At 43.1% G+C, this 24,451-nt stretch overlaps 1 protein-coding gene across 3 annotated transcripts in view; it reads left to right on the forward strand.

The window, feature by feature from the left end:
• LOC142066112 (sphingosine-1-phosphate transporter SPNS2-like) overlaps nt 1-24,451 on the forward strand; it is a 140,337-nt gene that overhangs the window by 23,237 nt on the left and 92,649 nt on the right. For all 3 annotated transcript variants that reach the window (XR_012663608.1, XR_012663609.1, XM_075113141.1), the window contains exon 2: nt 13,648-13,713. Coding sequence is in view for 1 of the 3 variants with exons in the window: in XM_075113141.1 (XP_074969242.1) it covers nt 13,648-13,713 (66 nt within the window). In the remaining 2 variants the exon portion in view is untranslated. The remainder of the gene's footprint in view (nt 1-13,647; nt 13,714-24,451) is intronic.

Genomic DNA, 24,451 nt, shown 5'->3' on the forward strand with positions numbered 1-24,451 from the left:
GCCTCTGAAAGATACAATGCTGCTGGAGGTTTCATAGAAATTTGGAGCCAGGGAAATGTGGGAATCCCTGTAACATGAGCTTAACATTTATTAGATGTGAAAGAAACCACGAAGGCAAAAGATTTTGAATATCCACCACTGACACCATTGGAGAATTCTCTCTCAAGACATAAAGCTGTAGGAAAACAGGGATTATTAGTTCTGGTTTTAGGAAGTAATTTTTTGCTATAAACTTGCTGTGAACTAGTTTGTGGGACCTTGCCAAGCTGTTCTTTGAAAAAGATGTGGGCTTCTATGAGTTATGTGCTGTGGTTAACTCTTGATCTTGCGATTAGCTGTCCTGACTCTGAGGTACACCTGTCATTAAGGAATTAATGCACATCTCATGGGCAGAAGCTTAACAAATTAGAGCCTTTTACTGTTTATAGTTAAGGGGGGGAAACCCAAACACCCTCTTTAGCTAGCTGTATTGCAGTCTTTCCTGAAATGAGTGGAAGCTATGTCCTTTTTTTTTTCTCCTACTGTGTTGTTAATTATCTCAAATTAAAGTGTAGGTGACTTGCTGACAGCAATTTAAAAAAAACCTGACTCTTGAGAAGTGAGGGTTCAATACCACCCTGTTTTTTAAAAAACAGAAAGCTTCCCCTGCAAGGCGAAGGAAAGGTTTTTCGATGTCCTGGAAAGAATGTGCAATTGCTATTTTTTTCCCAGGTTCCTGTACTCACCTATTTTTAAAGTAGTTCATTACTGAATGCCCCAAGGGAGAGTTCATGGAATTTGGTATCGCTTTGAAATTCATGCAGAGAAGTTAGAGTTAGTGTGTTTGTCACTGGATGATGCTGAATTGAAGTACGGCATCTAACACGCCTAGCGTGCTGCAGGAAGAACTTGGGTTCATCTTTGGCAAGGGAGGAAGCCTACTCCAGCGGTTAGCTCTCCAGGCTGAGGCTCGGGGAAAAGGTAGGGAGCTTGAGTCTCTTTCTGGGCTGTGCTGCTCAATTATACGTGAGCTCAGATGTATCGCCACATCTCGTGCTCTGTCCCTTTCCCCACCTTTAAAACAGGTCGTGATACTGACTGAAATGAGCAGTGCTGAGTGCTTCCTAGATGAAGAGCACTGCAGAAAAGATGTTTCCATTTGCACAAGTGTGTTGTTATCTTGGGAATTTAACATAATTTTATTGCAACATTTCTCACTAGTGACTATGCTCACTACGGTGTGTTTATCCACAGGAAATGTTTCCTTTTCTTCAATCCAAGTCTTTCCTTCCGAGTGGCAGTACAGTGTTGATTCCTTGTTTTGGCTTGCAACAGTTAAAACAGAGGCAGGCCTGTCAGCTCTGTCATATCACAGACGCCAGTTACTGTGAGATCAGACCTCTGATCAAAGGCCTTTATGTTTGCAATATCAGAGGCTCAGCAGCCTTTATCACCTACCCACAGTCTACAAATAAAGTTTGAACATGGAAGGTGGTTAAAATGGGTCTACTTTACCAACATAGAAATAAAAGCTGCCCTAAATCAGAGGGACTCTCTCTCCTAACAACCGCATCACAAAAACGTTCCTGTCTGTTTTTTGTTTGGGATGCATATGTCTTTTAATTAATTTCTTCTCCTAATTTCCCTTTCGTCTGGGGCTCTTCTAAGCACTTCACAAGAACATAACAACCAAGCCCTACTGTATCTGTGACACACATGATTATTGTTATTATCTTCATTAGGCTAATGCAGACTCTGAATTTCTGCATGATCAGATAACTTACCCAAGGTTAAACAGCGATGCGGTGTCAGGATTGGGAACAGAGCAGTCCTGTCTCTTAAGCCTGGGTTGAATCCAGGTTTTGCTAACGTGGGTGTGTCGTTCAGGAGTGTGCATCACTGTCCTGTTACCATAGCCCTTCTCATAGAGGTCCTGTGGCAGTGCAGCCAGGCAAAAAACCAACAGTGTTGCTGTGGAGGGTGTTTAGCTTCAGAAATTGCTACAACTCACACCGAATAAAACACTCTATAAATAAAACAGGGCAAGCCATGTTTGTGCTGTGAGGATTTCCTGGTGTCGCTGTGGTCATGTGGCTACACTGATAACCACTTCCAATTATAGAGAAGCCCTAGGTGTCATGCTTATTTTAGTGCGCTCTATTCTCATCTAAGTACACACCCCCATGCAGGTGTAAGGGCTTATACATGGCTCTGGCTGCTATATCAGCTATGGAGCTAGTGTAGAACATAGTAAATTCTTTAACAGGGCATATTTAAGAAGCTAGGCTGATGTGTTTAAATAATGTGCTAAGTCCAAAGCTTTTCCTTTCCTCTTTTCCCTGATGGTGCTGTGAGTAAGCTCTGGGTTCCTTAACAAGCTTTTGCGCCCCACGCAGACGATCTCTGAATGCCTGTGTGCCTTACTAATTCACTGTGCAAAGCCGCTTGCCTTATCAGCCAGATGAATTTAAGGACATGTTGCTTACAGTAACTTATGCGGCCATCGACAGCTGAGCACCATGCTTGATCATTTCCTAGCACAGCTTGACCAGGACCCGGAATGAAACGCAAATGCTTAACGCGTTTCTGCGGGAGGTGCCTGCGCACGCCCGCGTGTGTGCACGCCCGTGTGCAGAAGAGGAGCGTCACCTTGCTTTGTGTTCAGGGGAAGATACTTGGGTCAGTGGGAGATACTGGAGCGGGCAGGGACAGAAGGGCATTTCCACCCATACACAGCATGAAAAATGCCCACGATTAGAGGATTGCAATGGCTGTTTTAAATAGCTGTGGAAGAAAACACACGAGGGTCCTAGGATCCTGTGTTGGCAGTCTGTAGTAACACACCCTCAAGCCTTGTCTGTGGGAAGAATGTCTTCCTCGGGTCATACGAGGATATGAAAAAAGCTCCTCTAAACAGGACCTTTTGATATATGTACATCACGCGTTATATATTAACGCACCATGTAGTAGGGTTCTTGTGTAGATCAACGTGCTTGTGATTGGAGACTTTCCCAAGTGATGCAAGAACGGGGAGAGGGAAGGAGGAAGGGAATATGCATTGGGTATGAGAAGCTGCTGTACGGAGCATAGTGCCCTCCAGGTCAGGGGGTGGGTGAGGACACCCAGAAAGTCCTGGTTATGGTGCTCTAGAGAGAACAGGGAAAATAGGTGGATGAAAGGGAGCAGCGTGCAAGCGTGGACTTGGAGTAGCTTTATCCTCCTTTCTTTATGCAGAATGACAGACTCATAAACCTATTTGCTGCGTTCAGCAGCAGTGTCTCAGAGATGTTTAAAGTGTGTATTTAATAGTAAGGGCCATTCTGGGATAACTAACATTAGGGTAGGTATTTTTATCTGCAGCCAAAAGCTTTTTTCATCTGGAAGTTAAAACAAGGATATTTAGGTAGCTACTTGAAATAGTAGGGCTTGGGGGGGGTTATTTCTTTTTTTTTGTTTGGTGGTTTTGTTTTTTTTTTCCCCCAGATTTTTTGTCATCTTAGAAGTGGGCACTGAGTTGGCATCACAGTTTTATCCAGGTTTTCATCTGTGGAGGATATGCTATAGGTAATTCTAGCTTTTCCTGCTTTTGCACTGAAACCCTCACGCTCCTCTCCAGATCTAGGTCCCAGCAGATTTGCGCAGTGGACATTAACTGACGTTGCAGAGCCACATTTTAAAATCAGTATGCAGCTTGGCGGGAGCGCTGGAGATGTGCTCACACAGCCCCATCCTGCCATGAATTTGATGACCAGAAGTCTATATTGGCCTAAGACCACGACATCAGCTGTGTCGCGCTTTGAGAGAAGCCGGTGGTTCGGTGCAGCAGAAACCTGCCTGGAACGTGCCCGACGTCGTTCCCTGCCAGGCTGCTTTACCACCTGGCTGCTGTTCTGCAGGCCGCTCTGTGCAGGGTACCTCTGCGTCGGGAGTCTCCCCTGCATTTTGTAAAACGTTCTTTGTAGTAAAAAAGAACAGAAAGCTCCTTACAATTACATACAAATATACCAGCAAGCCCTGGACAGCTTGTGATGTTCCAAAATAGCTTTGAGGCATTGCTAAGCAGAAGCAAAATGCACATGAGAAATGAGGTGCAGTCACTTGGAAGTGTGTCCAATCTGAGTGCATATTTCTACAAATTTGATAGAAATCTTCTTAACTGGAGAAATTAGCTGTCATCTGCTGTATATCATCAGTCACGAATTGCCCCAGTTGTTCACTCATACCTCAGTCTTCTGTGTCACAAAAGGGTGTGTGGCTATGAAAGGGGGGAGGGAGTGGGTAAAAAACCCTCACTCACTAATCTGTGACATTAGAGAACAGAGAGGCTTTCTTCTGTTAGCCTTCCCAACTTTGAATCTGCATTTTTTATTTCTCTCTAAATAATATTTTTAGTTTGACATTTTGAATTGAATTTTATTGTAGTGAAACGTGATGCATTGACAGCCCCAGAGACGCAGCTGCTTGTGCATAGAAGGTGCACCTGATAGCACGGCTCTTTGGTGGGCTTCCTCTTCCCAACCTGCCCGAAAATCTTGACTCCGACGGGGCTGTGTCAGAAGGTAACAGTGCAAGTTGTGAAGGCCTGCGTGAATGAGGCAGGCAACACAGTGACCAGCTGGAGGCTATGCTTGCACAGAATTAAGTGGAGAACTGTTATCCTCACGTCATGCACGCCATTAGTTCTCAGTTTAGTACTGTTAAAATATTTGCATGTACTTTGGCTGGGTCTAAGCGAGTAATATTTGCCTATTTACTAAATTAGGTGTTATTGAGCATTCAGTAGGATATGGTAGCTTGCTTCAAATGTATTTGGTTAACATATAAGCAAGAAGATGCATGAGTAAAGACATCAATTTGATTCTGAGAACAAGAGCCTAATCATTATGTACAAAGGCAGCAAAAATCTCCAAAATCTCTCCAAAAAGAGATTTTGTAGATACTTATTTTAATTTCCTTGCAATTTGCGGCTCATTCCAGTTTCCTGACTCATTGTCACTCTGGTACGGTGATACGCCAAGTTTTCCAATAAGGAAAACAAGGGAGTGGTGAGTCACTGGCTGAATTCATATGCACTTGATTTGCTCTATCATTATCTATACTGTTTTTATTTATTTTAATTAGTTCATACACAAAGTCTCTGAGATATATTTCATTGCATGAATTAGCTAGACTTGTTAGTCTTCTGTAAAGATTAGAAAGCTAGAAGACAGCTAGAGTTTTTGGTGGCAGGCCCACTTTTTTCTGCCATAGCATCTGTAAGGAGAGTATGAGGGGAGTCTGAATTCTCTAAGATTTGAATAAGTGAAATAAGAATTGTCTTATTTTTTCAGGCTCTGCTCTTTGGTCTGAAAATCTGTTAAGGCTGTTGATTAGATCTAAAGTGACCTAAGAGTAGCCTTTTCCCTCAGTAAAGATTGTGTTTGGTTCTGTGTGAGAGCAGAGGTGTTGCAGTGCAAAGTGTGCCTTGCTTGGTTTGTGTGAGTTAAAAAACTAGAAAGAGGGTCTGAACTGAGTCCTGAGAGAGAGATGCTGGGTATGGGAGAAAGGTCTGGCCAGCTTCATCTGAAAGCCCTTAATGGTTCCTGTCATTTCGGATGACTAACATAAACCTTAGCTACTACTTCTATTTCTGTTGGTTGTTTAAATTTGTAACAACTTCTGATTTTTACCATTCCACATAAGGGAATCTCTCCAAGTCTCAATGAATAAGATTGCTTTTAAGTCCAGGTCTAGGTGCCAATTCATGTTAGCCTGTCCTTTTGGCCAAATCACAGAATTTATCTCTAACTGAAGGCTTTCCTTGGCTTGTGAGAATTGCAAGGCTAATTAAGATAGGCTAAGGCAGGAGCCTCAAAGTGAGATGAGGCGGGGGTGAAACTAAGGATCTCTTTCTAGGGAGCTGTGTGGCAGGGGTGGAAGGGAGAGCAAAGGGACGCTGTGAGCTTGGTCTCAGGTTTGACCCACGTCATTTTGCAGTTTTACTGGTGAGAGCTGTTGTTGCATTGGATCATAAATGGAAAATCTTTCATGTTTTGGAATTTATTTAAGCTCTTGGGCTTGTACTGGCCCAAGTGTCCCATGTTCCCCGTTTGACAAGGGCTTCCTTCCCAGCCATAGGCCTGGGAACAGGCCTACACTGTAATTAGGGAGATGAGGGATTTGATGAGGGTGTGGTTTTGCCAGTGAGGCACCCAGCATTTTGGCAGCCACGGTTGCATGCAAATTCCTATTTGTTTTGTTTTGATTTTTTTTTTTAATCCGAGCAGGACTAGTTGTCCTGTGCTGCCTTCCCCAGATGGCCTGACCCTGTGTTAATGATGCCTTGTGCTAATTGATTCTACACCTGATGAACATTTTTTATCCCCTCCCACTCCTGCAGACAATTTTGTGCTTTGCATGCAACATTACAGTGGAGTTCTAGCTATGTTAGAGGAGCCATCATTTATTACTGCCTAGCCCCTGCCAGAGACGGAGCGAGAATTTGGTTTTTTAATATATTTTCTTCTCCAAGCCCTTGGTTAATTGCATTCCTTATTTTTTTTTCCTAATGTTTAATTACTTGTTACATGCCGTGCAGGTAAGCCAATAGCCTTTGGGAATGAATGAATAGCTCAGATACTTCCCCACCGATATTATAATAACGATAAAAACATTGAATGGAAAAAGTGGGTGTGACAGGTGGTGCAAGTCTCTGAGGATAATACTGGTTTTTGATTCAGAATAGGAATGTCACTACAAAGTAGACAGAAAATTTTATTTTGTTTCCCAAGCAGTAGTGTGCTTGGCAGAGCGGACAACGCCAATGAATGCCCACTGAATATCCTAACGAAAGCCCACTGAAAATGCTACTCGGGGTAAACAGCAAGTCCTCTGTGTGTCAGAGCCCTTACGGGTTTGCTCTCCATTTCAAACACAGTCTTCTGAGACGAGCCTTCACCCTGTCACCTTTCTGTCTGTGCAGGTAGTGGGACGCTATCAGCATCTGAAGGCTTTGAACCCTCGCGCTTGCCTACCCTGGGGTTTTGTTGCAGATTTTTAAGCAGCTGTTTCACGGTCTGTGAACGACTGCAGTGCTGGGCGCCGAGACCCTGGCTCACTGATCTTCGGCTTGAACTGCTGTGCTGGATTTCGACCTTCACAGTGCTCCGCTCGAGTACTCAGGGAAACCCCTTTCTAAACGTGCCACTGTGGGTGTTGGCAGTTTCCTTTCAGTGCTTTCTCGGTCACAAGTTTCTTGCATGCCAGCGTGAGCAGATCTTAGGAAACCCTTGTTTTCATTTGTCTAGTTGCTGGTTTTGTTTTGATTCTTTTTAATCCTGCAACACTATTTGAAACCAAAGACTATTTCACCAATGCGTATTGCCACACCGTGCAACAGTGGAAATTAGTTTTGCGGCAGGGAAGTCTGTGCCTATGTCCCAAGGAAGCTCCTGTCGATGTTTTCAAGCAAGACATTGCTGTTCATTTAGCAATACTTAAAGACCAGGCCTGCTTCTTTTTGCATGTAAGACAGAGAGTGCTTCCATGGCAATCCAAAGAAGGTGGTGCTGCATTTTAGTTCTAGTTTTGCTAGTTCTGGTAGCAGTGGGATTTTATCTTGAGGTACAAATATCAGCAAGGCTACCGTGATAGTTTTCTGCAGCTGAGTATTTAAATAGGGTCCAAATTGTGAAGCTGGTGTTTAATAGCTAGTGGGTGGCTGAGCTGAAGCCAGCTCGTTTGAAGCTTAGGGATCTGTGTGTGAACTGCAGTCACACCTCGGCGTTGCAGTCAAGATATAATCACAGAGACCTCAGAGTAAACTTCTCTCCACCTAATCTTTTCACATGTCTCTGAACAGGCAGGTGTGCACAGCACTCCTGTGTCTCCTCAATGCATTATTTGAAGCAGGCTGAATATGGCTGCAGGCATGAGGAAGAGCCTGATGGTAGGAAGGTGGCTTGTGCCTTTAATGGCTAGGAGGCCAGGGCTTGGCTATCCCTGCTTATTGCCTACACCTGAGGGAGCTGGTCCTGGAAGAAGCAGGGAACATAGCCTGGGAAGGAAAATGCCTTAATACAGGAGGAGAGGTAGGCAGCAACAGGTAATGGAGGGAAAAGAGTTCTCTTTGGGAGCCAAGAGAGCGTGTGAGTGTGGGTTCTGCTCCACCTCCTTTGAGGCCTCCCCAAAGATCAGTGCAAGTCCAGGGCTGCAGTGGGGCGGGGGAGAAGGCGCTGGGGGCACACGTGGGCTGTCAGTGCCCAGCCGGCATCGTGTGGAAAGGAACCAGCACCCAACTTTCAAGCACCATCATTTTTCCCCATCAAAAGGTACCTTTAAAGATGCATGTGCTTTTTAAGTAAGTAGTTGTGTTGGCCAGTGGTATTGCGGCAGACACGCAGCGTTTAAAGATTGTGTGAGCTGAAAACCCGTGGCTTTGTTTCTGTAGCTTTGTGCTTGGTGCACAGGCTGACTCTATTTTGCACCTGCCTTGGAAGCAGTTTGAAATCAAATCATGATGTTTTGTTTTGGTGAGTGGAAAATGGGGCTCTCCCAGGGAAGCTCTAATGTGTTTTTGCTTTGAAATTGTGATTTCATTGTGGCTTAGCTTATGAACACTGTTTCTTACCATGGTGAATCTTCATTCATATATACAGGTAGCAGTAACTAGATGAAGAGCCTACATTTCTTTTAAATATAAAGGATAACCAAAGCACTCTGCACACTAAATCTGCTATGGAATAGTTCTGTAAATTATGGTTAACACAAGAAACAGCTGTACCAAGATGACCTTCTGTTCAGAGCACTTTTTTTTACCCCATCTCAGATGACCTTCCCAGTTGTGCAGCTTTTGTTTTGTTGGAGCTATGGTCAGGAACACAAAGCCTATCTAGGCAAGCAGCTTGCCTCGTGCGTGATCTGTGCCACCACCCGCCCTGTTTGAAGCCTAAACCGCGCACTTCCAGGAAAATTCACCTTTCCCAAAAGTCTCAGAATCAGGTCTTTTATATTCACTGTTTATGAAATGGCCATTAAAAATGGCAGCAGTACTCTGGATCCTGCACTGGATTCTAGAAACCCTCTGACACTGTGGATGGATGAGGTCAGCCACGTTCCTCTTCCTCATTTAATTGACATTCCCTCCCTATCTAACACTCCACACCCAAGACCTTTTATCCTCCAAATTGCTCTTAAAAGTCTTTTGCTCTAATTATTTGCTCTAATTAATTGCATTAATGCTCTTAATGCCCAGTGCCCACAAAAATCCAGTAACTGCCTTGGTGTCTTTGTCAGGTACTTAGGCATTAACGTGGCAGGCCTAGTAAAGTAACCTAGATAGGGCTGAAGTAACTAGTCATTCCTCTAGCCTGGGTTTCCCAGTAAGTCCTGTCTCTGTGCCCATCTTGATCCCACTGCTGGCTCGGTGCTGCCCGTATTACATCTCATTGAGTTCCAAGCTCTTACATCAGCATTAACCGTGTCTGGTTCAGCCGGTAAGATACTTTGGAGCGTTGGTACCATGTTTTCTCTGTGTGTTTGTTCAGTCCTGGAAATGCCAAATGGGCTTAAGAAATAATAGGTGGTAGCACTAATGTGTGCCATGTAATCATAAAGACATCCCAAATGGCCATCAGCCCTGCTGAGGGGCTGTCTCAGGAAGAGAGGTGCCTGTTAGCTGCTCATGGCTATTTTGAGGTCCTCCTGGAACATAGGTATGGACTTTAATCCAAGAAAGGCCTTGTCAGCCACATGTGGCAGCTTCCCTTGCTTTGATTACATCAGGTGGTGTGCGACACCTGGGACTGCACCTCTACAAGCAACATGATCATTGTCTGAAGCCTGGCTCCAGCTATCTCTGCCTTCCCATCGTCTCGAACCAGAAGGGAAAGTCAAAAGCTCTATCATTTTCCTGTCTTTTCCTCTGGTCTATCATTGCTTAATTGTATCCCTAAATCTTATTAAAGTTTGAGGTGAGTCATTGCCATGGTGAGGTGGAAACAGAGCTGAGCAAATTTAAGAGAGTAGGAGTGTCTTCCCATGTGAGCGTGCTGAGCAGGAAAACTCCCACAGCAGAGAGAAACTCGTATCACTTCATAGATGTGTTGCATCATCTGCTTGCTGCTGCCTCTAATTTAATGCTCTAAATCCCGTATCAAAACACCTGCAGTCCAAAGAGAATATAAAATAGACATGGAGTTGGAAATTCATGCCAATTAGACATGCAGATTTCTCTTAATCATCTGAGACCTTCTTCCAAGCTCACACAGGACTTATAATTGTGGTTCTGTGTTGTCTTGTTGCATTGACTATCCACAGAACCCACTTCCCTCTCTGCCACCATGATAAAGTTGTAGGCTTAATCCAAGGTGGCTGCACTTCAGTGTCCTAAATGCATTTCATTTGTGGCTACAGTAGTTCAAGCTTGTAAAAACTGTGCTCTCTTGTGGAAAAAAGCACTGTAGAACTGTAAAGCCATTGTCATCGGACAGATAATTTCTTTGTAATGAACTGGAAGACCTCCTCTGCTTCGCTGTGTAGGCACCATTATAATCCCTTGCACTTGCTGTTCTGGTTTCTGATGCAAATCCAAAAAAAAAAAAGAATTCTTCTTTCTGAGGCAACGTTTTCGATCACATCCCAGGCTCCTGCTCCTGGTGACTTTTGGTGGTTTAATGTCCCTCTCTGGCATGGCTGGGGATACGTTGCTGCAGGCAGGGCAGGCACCTTTCAGGGTGGTGGAGGAAGCTGTGGACATGTGTGTGAATTCCATCGTGGGATTAGGAGCACAGAGTCGCAGAGGTGTTGAAACTGGAAGGGACCTGTGGAGATAACTTAATTCAGAAGGTATGAATCCTGCTTGGTGATCACTTCAGCACAGATTTCTACCATGAAACCAGCATCAAGGTAGTCTGTCTGCGCTAGCTGCAGGGTAAATTTTTTTTCATCAGTTACCATCCTAACCAGAGTGTTTGCAACAGCACAGGTGCAGTGTCCTGTACTACTTTGTTTTTCTTTGCAGACTTCAGGTAATGTACTTGTAGCCTGTTTCACAGAGTTTAATTATTGAAATGAAAATCTATCTGGGAGTTGAAGCCCCATCCTGAAAGAAAGGTGGGTGCAAAACTTAGCCCTTTGTTACTGAAATAAAAGAAGCTGCAAGTTGATGGGCTGAACAGGAGCATGGCATCCACCAGGAAGCCATCTGCCCATGGACCAGGAGGTGAATGGGCATCACTTGGACCACCCAGTGATGTATGTGTGCAGACTAAGTCTTGTATTGAACGTGTCTGTAAAAGTAAGGAGAGCTTGGATCCCTCTGACCTGGCTTTTCCAGCTGGAATGTCAGGCTCAGCTGCAAGGAGTTAGTAGGTTATTTCACTTCTGTGTAGCACAACTGAGTGATGATAGGAAAGCATAAGAAAACATTGTATTTGGTATTTCCTCCCTTATTCCATGTTCTTCTGGAGAATGTTGATGGGTTTATCTTCGACAAAATTGGGATTGAAGTACCCACAAGTTGTTCTGACTTGCTGAGCTTCACCTGATGTGGGCAGTCCAGGACCAACCAATAAAGGAGCACAAATGGAAGGTGTTCAGAGCTGGTTAAGCTAAGTAAGGTTTCTAGGTTGGGTTGCAAAAGAACCACTTTCTCCTGAAAGGGTGGGACAACAAGGGGAGTATGTAAGTCATCTAAACCTCAGAGGGTTTTGCTAGGCAAACACAAAATTTATTTCTGTCAGCAGATATTGCCTGGGTAATGATATCCCAGTTATTAATGGAGCAAATGAGGGAAGGGCAGCCAAGAAATGCCAGGGCACTTTGAAAACGGAGGTAAATCTGCCATCCAAGAGGAAGCTAAGAAGTTCCTTTTGGAATTATAGTAGACAGCAATGCTCCAAAGGAAAAGAAAGGCCAGAGGAAAACTGGATATAATCAGGCACTTAATACTTCAGAAAATTACAGCATCACAGAATAACTGATGGTTGGAAGTGACCTCTGGAGATCATCTAGTCCAAGCCCCCTGCTAAAAATGGGGTTTAAACATTTAAATGGGTTTTTCTGTGTTTCACTTTGTGCCCTTTGCCTCTTTTCAGTGGGCACCAGTGTGAAGAGCCTAGTTCTGATTTTGTTACCCCCTCTCCTATCAGGTATTGATACACATTGATAAGATTCACACCCTTCCCCACCCTGAGCCTTCTCTGCTGAGGGCTAAACAGTCTGACAGAGAGAGTGAGGAAGGGCAGGTTGTTGTAGGAGGTTGTACTCATCTTATTGGGCAGATATTGGTAGTCTAAAAGCCAGCCTGAATGCTGCCCTGACTAGATGTGATGTACAAGTAATATGGAATAGGACAAATAAGCTTTCTTGCTTTTTCCTTTTTCTCTGTATCTTTTTTTCCTTGAGTACCTTTAATTTATGTCTGTATTCTTAGCATTGTCCCAGATATTTTCTGGGAATAGTTACCTCTGGGTCTTTTATCAGTTTGCGTTTGTCATTAGTGTGATCCTGGCAGTCCCAGAAGCCAAGATATTTATGGTGAGTTCAGGTTGGTGCTTAGTTGATGCCCGTGACCTGCAGTGATGAGCAGAATCACTGCTCATAAAGCCTCAGATCAACTTTTGAAATGAAGGTGAACTTTTGTAGATGCTCAGTATGGTTGGAGAGTGGTATTTCTTGTTTTTTAAAACAGAAACCTGCACATTCTCAGTTTTGAGGAAGACAGTAGAATAAAAAGGAAGTCCTAGATATCAAGAGAGCAACTGTCTGTTCCAGACCCAAGAATCACATCACAGTGCAGTTTGTTTAGACCGCAGACAAACGTTCAGGCCTCTGACACAACTGGATGATCTACAGCTTGGCAAATGCATGTCCCCCAAAATGAGTTACAAAACCTCTCTTGGGGGTTTTCCCTGTTGGTTAGCTGGTTACAAAAGCATGCCTGTTCATTTGTACCTGACGTTACATGTATTTATATGTTTGATACCCAAGTGCTAAATCTACCTGAATATGTAAATGTTACAAAACCGTTTAATTTTGCTTGTGCCAATTAAAATATTAGGGGTTCAGGGAAGAGAGAAGTTTGGTTTTGGTTCTGCCTGTAGTTGATTTAAAGCTAAGCATTTGGTCACTTACCCACCTTTACTAACCTATTTTAAATTTATTTTCTACATTTGTCTTGGAAATGAGAACCCCCCAGAACTAGCTAAATGTGAAAACTTCCCTCATTGCTCCCATCGATGTGTCATATCTCCTCCTAACAGAGATTTGTTAAAACTTGTCTTGGAATCGATCTGTCTGTCTTGTCGAACCATCTGAAGCACCTAAGGTGCAGAATCAGTTTCCCTGTATTTCTGAAATAACAGAAGTAAGGGATCTGGATCCTGCAGAAAACAAACAAAAAGAACCCCCTGAGCTTATTTAAGTAGAAAGGAAAGACCCAGTTTCTCATGCACGAGGATGTCGTTCCCAAACTCTTTGCATAATGTATCTACCCACCTCTGCTTTTACTGTAGTAGCCCATAATTCTTGAGCGTACATGTACCCAAAAGAAGCCAATGTGCAAACTTCGGAAGTTATGTGTCTAAACTACTGGAACGTGAAGCTTTGCTGATGCTTCACGAAAGGTTTGAGTTATATGCTTTTCAAAAGCTGAAGGCACTGAGTTTCTTCTCTCTGTTTTCCTTGCAGGTGTGTTACTAGACATCCAGCAGCACTTTGGAGTCAAGGACAGTGGGGCTGGCTTATTACAGACAGGTAAGAGTGTTTGTTTTCTCACTGGCTTTTGTAACCTTTCTCTTCTCAGAAGGGTGCTTTCAGGTTTCTTCAGTTATGGCCCTTGGGCACATTGGTTGTTGAAATACAGTCTTACTAGGAAGATGAGTGAACATGAGGTTTTTCTGGTTTTGATTTGCTGGTGGCCAGGAGATCGGGGCTCAGCATGACTTGAGTGCAGAGTGGGCTAAAAGCAAACAAAACCTAATGATATCACTTATGATAACTAAATTCAAATAGGAGACGGCTACTTCTCCTGGACCAGAAAACTCATGATAAACCAACAGCAGGATCCTGTTGTTCTCACTTCTCTTAACTCTCTAGGTCGGTAATAAGTGTGATGTATGATGCCCTTCATATGCTCTAGAGAGAATCTGCTGACTGTACGGTAATTGGGAGCACAGTGTGGCATGAAAATGTAAAACTCATCAGGACAAGTACCTGAGGATGAAAACTGCAGGAAAGGCTAGCAATCACTGCGCTCATGGTAGCTCATGGATTAGCAATATCCATGAGATTTTGGTGCTGTTAGCTTCAGACATTTCTCTTCTTGCATTTAAGGAAGAAGGATTATTGCAATCTTGATGTCCTTTTAATGTAGCAGACATTTCAACGTTGCAGACATCTGCAGACTGAGCTGTACAACTGCAGGACAAACGCAGCTTTTCTGGCCTCTGGTCCTGAGGTTGTTTAGAGGAGTGCCTTTGTCAATGGGCTGGATTTGATGACATTGAGTAGCAGTCTCATGTAGTTATAACAGCCCATCTGATCTTTACGGAGAGTTTAAAGGACTAGCCAGAGAGCAAATGCAATATTTTAAGGAGAGAAACAGTCTGGTTGGAAACTTCCTGCAGAATTATTAGTTACAGTCATAGATTTGTGGTGCTGTGGTTGTCTTGTCACTGTCATCTGTCTGAAGGAACCACACTGGAACAATTATATCTCTGAAAAAATTGGAATTCAATTATGATTAGAAATAGTGTGCCAGAAAGACATTTTTTTCCATGCTTTTTTTTTCTTATGCTGTCATAGTGGATATCAAATGCCTGTCCAGAGCCTTTCCATGAAACTGTAGCCAACAATAAAGTGTGTAAAATCATTCATTCTTTATGATCACACTAGAGGTGAGAATGTTCTGGAGCCCAATTGGCCTTTGATTTCAGACTATAGGAACCATTGCAGTGTTTCCTCCTTTTTATTTTCTGCAACCCATGGCACCACAGGGTCCTCATCTGTGGTTACAGCTTCTTGGTAATGCTACAACACAAACAATTGATAACAGTTTGTATTAGGGCTTTAAAAATGCTCTCCTTGTGGGATGGCAGAGTTCAGCTAAGCTCATGTGTGCAGCTCCTGTCCAGAACAGAAGGCCTGAGCTTTACAAGTCTTACTGATTATAAGTAGCATCAATCAGTTATGCCCAAAGTGCACTGGTTGTCCGTCAGGCTCTTTTCTGCAGCAATTATTTATACGTATTTATTGTGCTCAGAGGAACAGGTCCTCAATGTATCATTAGACATGAAGTGCCTTCAAGAAAATACTCTGATGGAAAACGACACTTGCCAAAGCATATATTTAATCTTCATTCCCCTCAGTGGATGAAATGTTTCTGCAGATTATTTGCTGGCAGCGAGTAAGAGCTGAGCTCCAACAGGGCATTTAATTTGTTAATTGCAAGAAATGTTATTTATTTCTCTAGTAAACATACAGGGCATCTGAAAACAGCGTCACTGAGATATTGCAAGATTGCTGCTAACTTTTGCTTTAAGAAAAGCAACATTTTCTCTTGGTTATTTTGCTGCTCTGAAAACTGAGGGCTTGACTTTACCCCTGCAATATAGATAATAGTGTATTAATCACAGTGGCATCACAGGAGAAGCGTGCTCACAAAATAAAACACCATTTCACATAAGTAAGGGTAGGGGCACATAAGTGAGAACTTACTAAATGTATTACTTTGGCTTAACAAGTTTCTGTGTTGGCAGCTGGCCCATGGCCCATGTATCCTTAGCCCTGATGTAATAAAACATGCTGGCCTAAACCATCATAAGCAGTACTTTTAATCTTTTGTCTGGTCTCTAAGTCTGACCGCTCTAGATGTGTAAATTAGAGAAAATGGATGCAGAGTGTAAAATCGTTTGACCAAGGTTGCAGAGGAAGTCTGTAGTAGAGCTAGAACCAGAACTGATGTCTCCCAGACCTCTGCCTTAACCTTGAACAGTTCCTTTGCAAGCAGAGAGACAGAAATATCATCTTATTCCCAAGAGACGGTCCTGCTAACTAATTGAGTGATGTGAGACGAAAGACTGCTCATCCTGAGTATGTCCTCTGAATAAAGAGTGGATTAGTCCTCAGGTTGTTAATTCTGCATCCAAATGAGTCCTAAATTAATTTACAATGTTAATGAGGGGGAGTGAAATGTAGTATTTGCTGGCAGTTCATATCACTCATCAAACAGGCTTTAAAAAATAATAAAGAAAATCCTTTTAACCGAGAAACAAGGTTGCACACATTTTTAGGAAGACATGGTAATGAAAACTCAAACAGCAAGGGGAAAAGAAATCCACCAAAGGCAATGTATGACCCTGCATTCATACCATAACCTGTTCTTTGCAGGCACAGCCAATCTCATAGTTCTCTCACTCCAAACATTCAAAACCCAGTTCATAGACTCTCAGCTTCTGCTGCTCTCTGGAAAGCAAAAGTGACTGTTTCTCAGGAATTGCAAAGACAGAATTTGAATTTTTCTTACCTTTTATATTAACCCCAAGACACAAGCTGCTCTTTGCCTAGGAGATATAATGAAAACTGGTTAGAGGGACACTGTAACTCCCTATAGTGAAAAATCACAGGGACACTCCAGCCTCATCCATAATGGAAAGGAGCAGAACCTGGTAGCCTCTGCAGCAAGGATCCTGTGACAGCAAAGGACACGCTGACGGATGGATCGCAACTGCTGCTTGCCCAGCAGCATTGTAGAGTAACAGGCACATTACTATGTTGATTCCAGAGCCTCAGTTATCTCTAGATGATGCTATAATTCTATGATAATCTTCCTTTTTAAAGCACTACTTATGCAGTTATATAAATATTAGCTTCACTTAGCTGTCCTACAGGTCTGCATGCGAGCTTTCTTGTGCTTTTCATTTCTTACTGGTTGCTTTTCCCAGCTGGAGAAAGTATAATCCTGGCTGATTTCAAAACGTGATAGAGTATCTCCTCGCCTACTTGAGCTGTACAGGTGTAGTCAGTCACTTCATTTGTAAGCCAAACCATACAAAAAGTCTTTCCCATGTGTGGAATTAGGGAGGAGCAGCAACTTGGACTCACCAGAACTACAGGCCTCTAAAAACACAAAGGCTGAGAGGATGGGCCGCTGGATTTGTACAACTGCTTCAAAATAGTGTTATCCTTCCATATATACTTAGGCCACAGCAGTAGTGCCCCAGTGCTGTACTCTGGTTTTCACTACATTTTTCCCCCTTCTTTCTTCAGTTTTTAATGCTTTACTGTTCTGTCTGCTTTCCTTGCCCTTGGATTTATTGTGCCTTTGTGTCTCTTGCCAGTGTCTATTTAACACGCCAGAACTGTAATAATAATAGCGCCTGGCTCTCAATACAGTTTGTCTTCTGTAGATCTCAGGATGTTTTATATAGGGAGGGATAATGAGGCTTGCCCTTTTCTACAGATGGGGAAACCAAGAAGGCCAGATGGGAGAAACGTCCTGCCCAAAGTCACACAGCAGGACTGAGGCAGAGCCAGAATGAGAACTGTGGTCCAGTTCCTGAACACACAGCGTTCAGCTAGGTTAATGCTTAGACCCAGAGATTTGGTCCTTGTTAATGGGCACCTTAATCTTCTAGCCTAGGCAGCTCAAGCTCAGGGGAAGGCACAGAAAACAGTGGGGAATTCTGCAAGTGGAAACTGTGAGGCATCAAACGGAGGGTATGGCAAGGGTTCCATTGAAATGCGGAGGAGAAAAGTGTCTGTCTTCAGAAAGAGCATAGAGGTGTCATTAGAGGAAACCCTGGTAACAAAAAGTTTATACCATAAGGTCAGAAGCAAGGAAATATAAGGAAGAGAGAGACCTGAGAGGGTTCATTAAAGGTGAATAATCATAGGTAACTGGGGCTCTGAAAGAACTTGCCTCTTCTCACGTGGAGAGAGATGGGCATTCTCCCAAATGCCTTCCAGCCCCTGGTTTCTCAGGAAACCTAGCAATGCCAGGTACTTTCTTAAGTCTTCTTGTGGGCTCATTTTTCCTGTAAGGGTCAATTCCAGCTAAAACCTCTTTAATTTGAAAACTGAAACCTTTACCTACCTGAGTTCCCCTACCTCTTGAGCCAACCTAGTGGAACCTTGCACGAGACTGCAACCTTGCAGGTATGTTAGCAGCTTTGGTGTGCTGTGATTGTACCAACCGAGCTATAAACGTGTCCAGTGAACAGGGCACTTGAAACAGTGGGACGCAATGATGGGATAAATCAGACTTGCTAAATTGAAGGTTTTTCTTTCGACTCCCTTTGACTCCCATCTTCTTGTCATTGGCTTACGATGACAGCCTCTACTGCTCTGACATTTTTTTATTTATTCCACACAAAGACGACCTCTTCTGGATGCTAACCTTGAATATGTGTATATTACATGAGTTGCAGGTGCTGTGTGTTTCTTTTCTGCCATCTGCTTCTACCTCAGTAGATACTGTCTTGCTCCTCATCTGGGCTATACATAACTGAATCAAATCTTCATCTTTCACTTCCTACTGTACCTGCTTAACTGTTCTTCGTCCTAGAACAGAACTCATATTCTGGACACTTTCCTGTTTTCTGTTTAAAATTCATGGGCTTTCCTTTTGAATGAATGCCTTCTTACACCAGGGCACCACCCAAGGCCCTGGTATCTCAGGTGTCCAGTTCAGAAGGCAGACAGAATGCTTCGTAGTTGCTCTTCTTGGTTTATGACTGCAGATGGTTTGGACCACCATGTCCTGCCCGGAGCAGATCATGCTACTGTTGTCTTCCCTTTCCCTGACCATGCTAAGCATTCTTAAATCCAGGTTACTTCTCTGGCAATCTGGGGCTCTGAATGCCAAGACAAGGTGGAGCTCCCTATCTGCCAGGAGATCCTCTAAGTCATATCAACAATGAGCAGAACCTTTTTCCCCATTTCCCCCTCCATACCTGATTGTGTATCTTTTTTTCTGAACTTCTCTGGCCTTCTGCAGGATGCTGCTGATTAGGGATTAAACAGTTTGCATAGAACAGCTCCAGTTTAAACATTAAAGATGAAATAGCAGGGCTCTGTATTCAGTGTGCCTCGATTAATGTTGTGACAACGGTAGGTCTTTTACTTACCAAGGTGGAGCGAGTTGAGATAGCCCAGAGCCTGGTTATTTCCTGCATAAGTCCTTTACAAGTTCCTACTCCTTATTTCCTGTGTGCTAGAAAGGTATCTGATACGCGAAGAAGTCACGGCAATCTGAGGGTCTGATTCATGAAAGCAGTTAAGCCTTTTTGGAAAACTGTCTGCAATCAATAACGGAAGTATTTTCTCGAATCAGTGAACAGGCTGTAGGAAAACACGTTTGTGCCCTAGCCCAGTCCCCTACACACCAAGGACCAAACTATAAAGATGCTGTTTACAGTGTGCACTCTCACTGGGCAGCCCTAGATTACAAAGTAAATAATCTTTGGTGGGGGAGAAGGGGCAGGGAAGGGAGCGGAAGATGTCCTTGTCTCCTGCTGATAGGATGTAAATGCCTGAGGCAGTGTTGCCCTCTGTGTTGTATGTGTCAGCGAGTGCAGGCTCCTAGAACAGGGGAGCTCTCCAGACTAGCTGTCTTACTAATATCTTAATTTTATGACACTGCGTGGCCACTAACACAACATAATAATTCATTTTCCCATCCTGTCTCCCTGCTTTGCAGAAGGAAGGTTTGTCTTAACTACTGGCCTTTCAGACAGGGCAGGTACTTGGGCTGGTTGTTGCAAGTGAAGCTTGCACTTGTGCTGCCTGTGGCATGTCTGTTCTGTAAGTAGATGTTGGCCTATTTTCCCTTAGGCTGTAGTTCAAGCACCTCTTGCCAAGGTTGTGTTCACTTCTGTAATTTATTATAATAATGGGGAAAGATTTCCCACAGATTTTAGAGAGGTAGTTATCATTCCACCCAAAGTCCTAACAGTTTTTAACATAGCCTCTCTATCTCCCCCAACACGTGTTCCTCAAACCTCAGAATGTCATTCAAGCTCTTTATCGTGGAAGATGGGGGTTTTGTTGGTATCGTGTAATTCATTTAATCAACAACTTCCTCTCAATAGCAGCTATACAATCTCACGTAGCAGGCAGCTGCACTGTACTGTGTGTTTCGTACACAAATACTTCAGAAGGGCTAGTCTTGCCGCCTTTGCTTTTTTCATTAACACCATATTTGGAGTTTTGAAGGAAGGAGATGAACATTTGAGTTACATCAACTGTAATTTTAATGCTGCTATTAGACATGTAATGGCTACCAGTTGCTGGAAGAGAGGTGTGTACTTAGGTTCAATACCTCACGAGTGGCGTACATTTTTCCCTCCCCTTCTGCAGTGACACTAAAAGTTTTTGGTAGTAAGTGGAAAACCTGCCTAGCTTTAATTCTTTCTTTTCACTGAGCCTGTAAGTTTAATTTTCAAGTGTGGTGACTGGAGGAGTGTTCATATATGGTCTAAGTCAAAAGGAGCACTGTATTTCTTCTCTGTACCCTGATCTAGATTCTGTGCATACAGTTGCTACTGATACTTACTGGGCCCAATTTAAAGGTAAGCATTAGCCCAGACGGCAAGATTTTTTTGCCTTGACTTTAAGGGAAGTTGGATCAGGGTTGTCTTCTAACTGGGAGTGAGAAAATAGAACTAACTTTTATAGTACATTTTGTGTATTTAATATGCTTCATCCCAGGGGAGCCGTAAGTGTTCTCTCTTAAAAGATTTATTTTAATACTGTTTTGGTTTTGTCTTGCCTCCCACACCTGAAGAACTCTTATTTTCTTAGAGCACAAACCTACAGTTCTGCAGGGCAACATACTGTGTTGTGAAACATGTAAGCAGCTGTATTCGTACAGGGATCTGAGATCAGATAATAAAGAGGTCAGGCTTGGTCTGTGCCCGCTGGGAGATTTCCAAGTTAGTAGTGTATAGGTGGAAGCATTGCAGTTGGAGGAGGTGTTTGGTCTGAGAGAGAGAGAGAGATATCATTTGGATAAACCAAATAGTCTTGACAGAGTGTGAAGGAGCTCTGGAGCACTGGAGGTACTGTCTTGCAACGAAGCAGAGAGCACTGATGTTGGTTGTTGTATTACAGCAGGCACTTCGTAGACTCTGGAAGTACCAGGGTGTTTTTGTAGTAGTGGGAATGCTGGGGACCTAGACCAGTCCATGCGATCATTTTGCTTCTCTAATGCCCTGTCTTGAGTTCCACGTGGCTTTTCCTCCAAACCAGTGCTTCTCAACACTTTTGGGCTGAGTACCAGATCACCCTGCACCCTTACAATTGAATTTTTATAGCAATTTATCATCAGGCCACTATGAAAGTAATGTTGCTGGCTGCAAAGAACTTGCCGTTACCTTGTGGAATGTGATTTTGGGAACCGTAGCCTTTAACTGTCACAAGCTGCTGAAACAGGTGGTGTTTTCCAGGCAGAAACTATGTTTCGGTACAGGCTGCAGTGATTCCCATGTATAGCCCCAAACACACTTGAGGAGGAGTGACTCATTTGTGGGCACGTATACCTTGCTTTCAAAATGAATTCCAGGGCATCAGTTACGTAAAAAGTGAGCATTCCTCGTGGTATTTGGTAGCGTTACCAGCCTGCAGAACTAGATTCCAACTAGCACAAGTAAGTCTGAGTTACATGAATGGTGTATTATTGCACCAATTCAGAGGAAATCTCCCAGTGCACTCTCCTGACCCCCAATATGTGCACATATTCCAGGATTTTTCCTATATGCTGATGTAAGGTTATAGAGCAAAGACCAACTTTCTGCTTATCTTATCCAGGGAGCCTGTTTCTGAAGGGAAAATATCACTGACCATAGTCCATTACTTACCCCAATTCGAAGTTAGTTCTCACAAAAAATGTCAATGTACATAAACATTTTTTGCTAAAACTCCCTTGAGCTGTTTTCACATTTTAGTCAAATGACTGAGGATGGTTTAGGGTTTTAAATCTCAGATGAAAAACGAGCAAACAAACAACATCAGATGAGATGAATAGTAGGAAGAGGGGTTCATACACATTCTTGTGTTCTTTGCGGCTGCAAGCAGGGAAGTGCTTCGGTTTTCAGTGGAAAGGATGTTTCCAGGGGAAGTTCAATTCTGACCTCTTTTACTCCCCCACTCAGTTATACATCAGATTATGTCTAATTAAACATTTTGACAGCTTTAACCATTTCCTCCTTCCAACCTTTTAATCCACTAATGTTTACAGAGGCAAGATTTATTTTACATATTCTCCTACTGCATTATTCTCCCTCCTCTTTGTAGATGAGCTGAACTGGATATGTGGATATGCATGTTAGAGCTCTGACTTACTCTCTTGTGGGACAGTAGTTTTGAACTGAGAACATTAATAGTAATACACCTTCCCTGCAAAGAGTTGCCTTGAAGAAATAAGGAGTTAAAGTTATTATAACTTGCTTATTTGGAGCTACACTAATTTTAAATGGATGTTTGCAATAAATTACTATTGGTGTAGACTTGGAAGTAGATTAGAGAGGCAGCACAGGTAGAGCAGTTTGAGCTTTGATTTCTTTTTACGATTCTGCTGATGGCACTGGCCAAGGCGCTCTCTTCTCTGGGTCTTTCCCCTGTTCCCTTTCTTCTCTCTAGATCATCAGTTTGTAGAGGCGAGGCCATCACCTACCCTGTAAGCGTGTGATGAAGTGCTTGTTAAAACTGACCTTGTTAAGATTTTTGGCTGAGTGAAACCTTCAGGATAGGATTGTCTGGTCTTTTCTGGGGTGTTGGGTTTGTTTTGTTTGCCTTGAAGGATGTTTTAAATGCGTTCCAAATTCTCTGTTTTTATTTTCACTTTCATCACAGTTACTGGTTTTATTCTTGCCTCTGCCCACCCTGGGATTTGAGTGGTCCTGGTCACCGCAGCGATAGATGGTGTTAGCTATCATAGTCAGCATCCTGTGGTTTTGTCCAATCTACCTGGCAATATAAGTAACAATAAAAGTGCCTGAGTGTCCTTGGCCACACCTTTTGAGCACTAGAAATCATTGACAGTCTGACAAAGAGAGGTACTATTTCATGAGAGCCTCTGTGATTAGAATGAGTCATGTAAGAAAGATGAGTGAGTTAAAGAATAACTTTGCCACAAGAAGAAAGTAAAGGGGTTTTTTGTTTACTCTGGAATGTGCAGGGTGCTTTAGAGATCCATGTAGCATTGAACTGAGTTGCATTCAATTTAAGCATGTGGGCTGTTTTTAAAAGCAGCCTTCCATTTTACAGGTGTAGTTTTGGATATATAAATCCTTAACTTACTAATCGTGCCTGCAAATCAAAGCAGTTAAGTGGCACAAATTGCACCAGCAAAAATGCTTCCAGGGTAAATTGCAAGCTGAAAATTAGTGATTGAGTTGAAGATCCTTTAGAAACCTGATACTAAAAAAAGATATTAGTTCAGAAGGCTGATGTAGAGAGTTATTATGGTGAGAACCATGCTAGTGTTTGACTAGTTAAATCCACCTCCTTTGTCAATCTTCCTGAAGGTAAAATTACAGGACAGGAACGTCAAAATGTCTCACAATTTTTTTCTGTTTTGGTTCCCCCTCTCCCCCTGTTTTGTATTTAAATTGACGTATTCCTCTGTCAAGATGCTGCCCATATGTCCATCAAGCAGGGGTTCACAGGAACACTGCTGGAATATATAAATCTGAGGTACTATTGTGTTGCTGTAACTCACGATGCTGAAACTGTCATCAGCTATGTGGTTGCTTTTGCTTAGTCATGTGGGTGTAGAAAGAGGTTCTATCTCTAAGGCTTATTTTTTTTTGCATTTCTTATAAAATGCAATGAAATCTTCTTATAAAGAAATCTACTCCTTCAAGATGTTTAGCTTCCCTGGGTATCTGTGACGACCTATCAAAACACCAGCCTTGCGAGTTGGCTATTGTGCTGAAGGTATTTGGGGCTTGTTGGCTACAGAGTGACTGGCGGGGGGAGAGATGTTTTAGATGTGGGTAGAATAAGAAGTGGAATCTGGTAGACTCGTGTTCTGCTGTGGCTCTCGTGCTGTCTGGTGTCCTGAGCACAGAGGTCATTAGTGTGTTGTCCACAAGGGACATTCAGGTTTGGGTATGTGAAGTGAAACGGAGTTCGGCGTGCTTTGGAAACACAACTTTCCAGCTCCTCACGAGATCAGTGCGGCTGAATCCGCAAATGTGTGTGTAACGTGCCGATGGGTGAGGTCTTCATGCTCCATTGCAGTGCGGGTCTGCACAGTACCCTGCCTCCATCAGCTGGCATCGCAGCCAAGAGGTGCAGGTGGTTTCATTCCTGTTTAACCCGTCCAGAGCCTTCAGCTCCTTTCAGCTTTTTGGCTAACACAGCATGCTGCCTGCTACCTGCTTTGAAACCCATGGATTTAATAATACGGCAAACTATTAACAAGTATGATACAAAATGTGTCATATTTTGGGGCGGAGAGTGGCAAGACAAAGAGAAAATATTAAAAGAA

The sequence above is a fragment of the Phalacrocorax aristotelis genome, chromosome 18 (genome assembly GCF_949628215.1).
Source record: "Phalacrocorax aristotelis chromosome 18, bGulAri2.1, whole genome shotgun sequence".
Classification (NCBI taxonomy): Eukaryota; Metazoa; Chordata; class Aves; order Suliformes; family Phalacrocoracidae; genus Phalacrocorax; species Phalacrocorax aristotelis.